We start from the raw sequence: 7,220 nt of genomic DNA, 5'->3' as shown, positions 1-7,220 counted from the left end.
CTGGCGGGATGCATTTAATTGGCTGATGAATACATCCGGAAACGCCTCTCAGCCAATCCTGGTTGCGAGTTTGGCGCCCTGTAGCCAATCAAAGCACGCTTGCTCGAGCTTCCGGTTCTTTGCCAAAATAAAAGCGAGAGTCGAAAAATGAACAACAAAACTGCTGCCGCGTTTCGTTAAATGTCAGCGTGTGAAGTGTTGCTGAATACTCGTCGGGTAAATAATTATTGCAAATTTTCCTCCACGTGGTGGCGTTTGCGCTACACATTTCTGCTTCCGGTCAGGACTTCTTGCACGACAGTTGCGTGGCAAAGAGGGCAGAAGACCGAGAAGATGATGGAGTTCTGCGACAGTGTCCTCACAGACCGCTCAGAAGAATCCAATGTTGGGAGCGACATAGAATCTCAACGATTGGCGAGCCTTCATTGCAAACAATGCAACACTGTGCTCGCAGACTCATTCTCCGTGTGCGGAGAAATCAAATGTCTGGATGCCATCGCCTTTCTACGTAAGTCATTATCAATCACTCAATGTTTATTTATATAGACAACTTTAATGTTGTGTTCACTAAACATTGTATCTTACTTAAAGGCCTACTGAAATTACATGTTCTTATTTAAGCGGGGATAGCAGCTCCATTCTATGTGTCATACTTCATCATTTCGCCATATTTTTGCTGAAAGGATTTAGTAGAGAACATCCACGATAAAGTTGGCAACTTTTGGTCGCTAATAAAAAAGCCTTACCTGTACCGGAAGTAGCAGACGATGAGCGCGTGACGTCACGGGTTGTGGAGCTCCTCACATCTGAACATTGTTTACAATCATGGCCACCAGCAGCCAGAGTTATTCAAACCGAGAAAGCGACGATTTCCCTATTAATTTGAGCGAGGATGAAAGATTCGTGGATGAGGAAATTTAGAGTGAAGGACTAGAAAAAAAAATGTGATTGCAGTGGGAGCAATTCAGATGTTATTTGACACATTTACTAGGATAATTCTGGAAAATCCCTTATCTGCTTATTGTAGTACTAGTGTTTTAGGGAGATTAAATAGTACCTTAAAGTCGGAGGGGTGTGGCCACAGGTGTGTTGACCCAGTGTCTCTGAGGGAAGTCACGGCAGCTGCAGCTGGACGGAAGCTCCGCTGATGTCTCCGGTAAGAGCCGACTTATTACCACAATTTTCTCACTGAAAACTGCCGGTTGACATGTAGTCGGAATCCATGTTTGCTTGACCGCTCTGATCCATAGTAAAGCTTCACCTCCGGGAATTTTAAACAAGGAAACACCATGTGTTTGTGTGGCTAAAGGCTAAAAGCTTCCCACCTACATCTTTCTACTTTGACGTCTCCATTATTAATTGAACAAATTGCAAAAGATTCAGCAACACAGATGTCCAGAATACTGTGTAATTATGGGATTAAAGCAGACTACTTATAGCTTGGATCGGGATGGAAAATAATGTCCGCTACAACCGGTGACGTCAAACGCACGCATCATCATACCACAACGTTTTAAACAGGAAACTTTGCGCGAAATTTAAAATAGCAATTTAGTAAACTAAAGCGGCCGTATTGGCATGTGTTGCAATGTTAATATTTCATCATTGATATATAAACTATCAGACTGCGTGGTCGCTAGTAGTGGCTTTCAGTAGGCCTTTAAGTTGTTCAACAGTCTGGGGTTTTGTCCTATTTTACGCTTCATAATGCGCCACACATTTTCCATGGGAGACAGGTCTGGACTGCAGGCGGGCCAGGAAAGTACCCGCACTCTTTTACTACGAAGCCATGCTGTTGTAACACATGGCTTGGCATTGTCTTGCTGAAATAAGCAGGGGCGTCCATGATAACGTTGCTAGGATGACAACATATGTTGTTCCAAAACCTGTATGTACCTTTCAGCATTAATGGTGCCTTCACAGATGTGTAAGTTACCCATGCCTTGGGCACTAATGCACCCCCATACCATCACACATGCTGGCTTTTACACTTTGTACCCAGAACAATCCGGATGGTTATTTTCCTCTTTGTTCCAGAGGACACCACGTCCACAGTTTCCAAATATAATTTGAAATGTGGACTTGTCAGACCACAGAACACCTTTCCACTTTGCATCAGTCCATCTTAGATGAGCTCGGGCCCAGTGAAGCCGGCAGCGTTCCTGGGTGTTGTTGATAAATAAAATTTTGCTTTGCATAGTAGAGTTTTAACTTGCACTTACAGAGGTAGAGACCAACTGTAGTTACTGACAGTGGTTTTATGAAGTGTTCCTGAGCCCATGTTGGGGCGGCATGGCGTAGTGGGTAGAGCGGCCGTGCCAAAAACCTGAGGGTTGCAGGTTCGCTTCCCACCTATGGACATCAAAGTCGCTGGCGTTGTGTCCTTGGGCAGGACACTTCACCCTTTGCCCCCGGTGCCGCTCACACTAGTGAATGAATGATGAATGATAGGTGGTGGTCGGAGGGGCCGTAGGCGCAAACTGGCAGCCACGCTTCCGTCAGTCTACCCAAGGGCAGCTGTGGCTACTGATGTAGCTTACCACCACCAGGTGTGAATGAATGATGGGTTCCCGCTTCTCTGTGAGCGCTTTGAGTATATAACAATAGAAAAGCGCGATATAAATCTAATCCTTTATTATTATTATTATTATGTGGTGATATCCTTTACACACTGTCGGTTTTCAATGCAGTACCGCCTGAGGGATCAAAGGTCCGTAATATCATCACTTACGTGGAGTGATTTCTCCAGATTGTGAACCTTTTGATGATTTTACGGAGCGTAGATGGTAAAATCCCTAAATTCCTTGCGGTAGCTCGTTGAGAAATGTTGTTCTAAAACTGTTTGACTATTTGCTTACAAAGTGGTGACCCTCACCCCATCCTTGTTTGTGACAGATTCTCAACACTTACTGTACTTGTATTTTTGTTCCGTTTTTTTTTTTTGTCATTTTTGCTCTGGTGACAATTATCCATCCAGTGTAGAATACGGTATCAACAATCCGTATCGTCCGCTATTTGAATCGTGAGATGAAGTCAACGAGAACTTTTGCTTTTTGTTCAGGAGTCAGCGATGACGTGATAGTTGGCGGCGTGCCTGGGTGTTGTTGATAAATGGCTTTCGCTTTGCAAAGTAGAGTTTTAACTCGCACTTACAGATGTTGCGACCAACTGTAGTTACTGACAGTGGTTTTATGAAGTGTTCCTGAGCCCATGTGGTGATATCCTTTACACACTGATGTCGGTTTTCAATGCAGTACCGCCTGAGGGATCAAAGGTCCGTGATATCATCGCTTTCGTGCAGTGATTTCTCCAGATTCTCTGAACCATTTGATGGTTTTACGGACCGTAGATAATAAAATCCCTAAATTCCTTGCAATAGCTCGTTGAGAAATGTTGTTCTAAAACTGTTTGACTATTTGCTTACAAAGTTGTGACCCTCACTCCATCCTTGTTTGTGTACTCGTATTTTTGTTCCGTTTTTTTTTTTTTTGTAGTTATTTTTGCTCTAGTGACAATTATCCATCAAGTGTAGAATACGGTATCAACAATCCGTATCGTCCGCTATTTGAATCGTGAGATGAAGTCAACGAGACCTTTTGCTTTTTGTTCAGGAGTCAGCGATGACGTGATAGTTAGCAGCGTGAAGGAGTGTGGAGATAAAGGAGACATCGCTGACTGGTGAGTAGCAGCCTCCATGCCAGACCACCACCATGTAGCCATCGCGGCATCGTTTGGGTCGTCTCATGTCTTCTCACACTCAGGCTGAAAACTGTATCACCACGCAAGTGTTTTATATCGGTCCATATCGATGATTATTGATGTTTTTTATGGCCTATTAAAAATAAGAACCAGGAGAGAAATATTAAAAAATATAACTATAGTCGAGGTTTCTGTGGTTTATCTGGTCTACTGTGCTCAATACCGGATTATACTTTAGAGCATGGGTGTCAAACTCTGGCCCGCGGGCCAGATTTGGCCCTCGAGGCAACATCAAATGAACATTAGAGCTGGCCCGCCAGTATTATACAGCGGCGGTGTCGCTGTATAATACTCATACTAGCTAACCCCCCCTATTTTCCAAGGAGACTCCCAAATTTCAGTGCCCCACACAAAAATCACAGGTGGCAACCATTCTCCCAAATTTCTCCCGATTCCCACCTAGACAAAAATATTGGGGGCGTACTGCCTCAAGCGTCCTCTAAAACCTTTCGTCACGTCCGCTTTTCCGACGTAGAAACAGCATGCCGGCATAGTCACATGATATATGTGGCTTTTACACACACACACACACACACACACTAATGCAATGCAATGCAAGCTTGGTCAGCAGCCATACAGGTCACACAGAGGGTGGCCGTATAAACAAGTTTAAGACTGTTAAAAATACGCGCCACACTGTGAACCAACACTAAACGAGAATGACAAGCAAATTTCGGGAGAACATCCGCACTGTAACACAACAGAACAAATACACAGAACCCCTTGCAGGCGGCATAGCTCGGTTGGTAGAGTGGCCGTGCCAGCAACTTGAGGGTTGCAGGTTCGATTCCCGCTTGTGCCATCCTAGTCACTGTTGTTTTGTCCTTGGGCAAGACACTTTACCCACCTGCTCCCAGTGCCACCCACACTGCTTTAAATGTTACTTAGATATTGGGTGTCACTATGTAAAGCGCTTTGAGTCACTTGAGAAAAGCGCTATATAAATATAATTCACTTCACAACCTCTTCCTGGACGCTACAATATAAAAATGTATTATTAGCCTGTGGGAAAAGTTTATTTGGATATTTACCTGAGAAGGCTGCAAATAGAAAAGCATTCAAATTCTATTTAAATTTGATTTGATATGCCATTGCTATTTTTAAATGATTAGTATTATTTGAAACATGTCACTATAAAGTTATATAAGTCTTGCTTGTTCAATATTCAATGCTAAACTTGTTTGGGTCCTTATTAAAAGGTTCATTTGTTCAACTTTGGCCCGCGGCTTTGTTCAGTTTTACATTGTTGGCCCACTCTGTGTTTGAGTCTGACTCCCCTGCTTTAGAGGCTATTTCATCCCTACACGCATGTTTTAGTGTGCTTGTGAGACGTGTAAAAAGGCCAACTCGACATCATTTGTTCTTCAGCGCGATGGTCTTCTGTTGTGTTCTCCAGCGTCTTCAGCAGCGTGAGTTGCCGCGAGTGTGGCGTGATGGCGGGTAAAGTCCTCCACGCCGCCCCCCCGCACCTGGCTGATCTGCGCTCCTTGTTCCTGCTGCAAAAGGCCAAGCTGCGATGGTGAGTCTGTCCTCATCCTCTCTCCTCCGTGTGAAGACCGGATTTCCTTGAATTGCCGCCAGGTATATAGTATGCACCTGTCTAGAATTACTGCTGGGTCAAACTCGTTCTGCAAAATATTATTTTTATTAGCGAATGTCTAGAATTTCCGCCGGGTCAAACTCGTTTCGCCCAATAATTAGCATATGCCTAGAATTTCCACCGGGTCAAACTCGTCACGTCACGAGTGACACTTCACCTGTCATCATTTTCAAAATGGAGGAGGCTGATTTCAATCATTTGAAATCGCATAAAGGGAAGAAGATTAAGAGCTATTCAGTAGGATTTAAGGTCCAAGCTATTGAATATGCTAAAAAGAACAGTAAGCAGCTATGTTTTATTAATATACCGTAGCTGCGTGTGTCAAATATGAGTCATTAAATGACTCCCGCCTCCTGGTGGTAGAGGGCGCTAGTGATCCTTCTTGCGACTACTCGGCTGCAGAAGAAGTGACAACAAGTAGCAAGAGTGAGCAGCCATCCTTTAGTTTTTCCTCTCGCTTGCACTTTTAACATGGAGGATTACATATCTAAAATAAAACACTTTTCTAAACTGGACTTTCAATCGAAGCAGGAGGTAATAAAGGAAGATCTCCATCTAGACAGAGAGACTTTTAAAACTGAAGAAAGATAAGGAAGACTTCTATAAACAAGTTATCGATGCTTTTGTTCAGAAGGAGCTGCGCATGGACTTCATCCATCCATCCATTTTCTACCGCTTATTCCCTTTGGGGTCGCGGGGGCACTGGCGCCTATCTCAGCTACAATTGGGCGGAAGGTGGTGTACACCCTGGACACTCACATTCACACACTAGGGCCAATTTAGTGTTGCCAATCAAAAGTAAAGGTAAGTTCATAATAACGTTTTTTTTATTAAATGTGCTTTTCATGATGGCATCCTTACATCAAACTCAAATTTTTAAGCGCAGGCGCAAATTTACCGCATGCCTCTGGTAAGTGCCGGAGTGAGAAGAGGTTTTAAAATAATTAGTGCCCCGGCGGCAATTCAAGGAAATACTGTAATAGTTGACGCAAGGTAACAGCGAGCATGTGTAAATCTCCCCCCCTCCCCCCGCAGTTACATGCTGGACAGCCGCGCCATGGTTGAGGCCTCGTCGGTCTCCTTTGATGTGGCGCCCCTGGGGGAGGACCTCCACAAGGTACACGACGACTTTGGTGGTGAAATCGACCTCCGTTGTTTTTGTTTATTTCTCGTTTGTTCCGCAGTTGAGGGCGCAGTTTGAGGCTCTCTCCCATCACATGACTCAAGTAACAAGACACCCCAAGAAGGGCGGGAAAAGCAGCCAGAAGTGAAAAGACCAGCAACACTAGATAGGCGGCCGCCACCCCCAAAGGGAATAAGCGGTAGGAAATGGATGGATGGCAGTAGCATAGCTGCGTGTGCTAACATGGCATTTTAACTTCATGCTAGTTTAGCACAGCTGCTGAGGAACTACATGACCTAACTTGCACCTTCTAGGTTTGAAGCAGACTGTTTATGCATTTTGAGATGTGTAGTGAAGCCTTTTTTGGGGGGGGGGGGTTGTTACCTGTCACACTTGTTACTAGGAAGGTTTCCTTCATGCCTCAAAAAGCAAGTGTTTGAGCATATATATATATATATATATATATATATTTGTATATGTATGATATTACTGTGAGAACATCATTAAAGTCACTTTTGCACATTTTTGAATGTGGTCTTTGTGGGACTTCAAAAATGTTGTTGAACCAAAACAATGTTATCAATTATTGACCAACGCCTCCAATTACTTCACATTAAATTACTGCATATTGGAAATGCTTTTGTGGAAAAATATTTTGTCTTTTTCCCGAAAAGAAACACGGCTTTGGGGAAGAAAAAAAAAGGGGTATATAAAATTTTTATAAAACTTTATATTGAC

At 43.6% G+C, this 7,220-nt stretch overlaps 1 protein-coding gene across 2 annotated transcripts; it reads left to right on the top strand.

Moving 5' to 3' along the window:
- The first annotated feature begins 114 nt into the window (after nucleotides 1-114).
- On the top strand, nucleotides 115-6,927 carry oip5 (opa interacting protein 5). 2 transcript variants are annotated; one of them, XM_061893912.1, is made up of 6 exons: nucleotides 115-216; nucleotides 285-508; nucleotides 3,612-3,678; nucleotides 5,156-5,278; nucleotides 6,395-6,476; nucleotides 6,544-6,927. In XM_061893912.1, the coding sequence occupies exons 2-6, from the start codon at nucleotides 334-336 to the stop codon at nucleotides 6,628-6,630; spliced, it is 534 nt and encodes a 177-aa protein (XP_061749896.1). In that variant the 5' UTR covers nucleotides 115-216; nucleotides 285-333; the 3' UTR covers nucleotides 6,631-6,927. The 2 variants fall into 2 exon arrangements, with proteins under 2 accessions (XP_061749896.1, XP_061749895.1); XM_061893911.1 differs by having other exon boundaries at nucleotides 119-508; nucleotides 6,544-6,925.
- Nucleotides 6,928-7,220: the final 293 nt, after the last annotated feature.

Source organism: Nerophis ophidion, linkage group LG03, assembly GCF_033978795.1.
Source record: "Nerophis ophidion isolate RoL-2023_Sa linkage group LG03, RoL_Noph_v1.0, whole genome shotgun sequence".
In the NCBI taxonomy this organism is placed as follows: domain Eukaryota; kingdom Metazoa; phylum Chordata; class Actinopteri; order Syngnathiformes; family Syngnathidae; genus Nerophis; species Nerophis ophidion.
The sequence above is the reverse complement of the archived record's forward strand: the minus strand, read 5'-3'. Positions and strand labels throughout refer to the sequence as shown.

Excerpts from the sequence above, each read along its gene's own strand:
- oip5 (XM_061893911.1), top strand. The coding sequence starts at position 181 with ATGTCAGCGTGTGAAGTGTTGCTGAATACTCGTCGGGTAAATAATTAT. Across the intron at positions 5,279-6,394 it reads CAAAAGGCCAAGCTGCGATG|TTACATGCTGGACAGCCGCG; the intron begins GTGAGTCTGTCC and ends CTCCCCCCGCAG. Across the intron at positions 6,477-6,543 it reads TGGGGGAGGACCTCCACAAG|TTGAGGGCGCAGTTTGAGGC; the intron begins GTACACGACGAC and ends TTTGTTCCGCAG.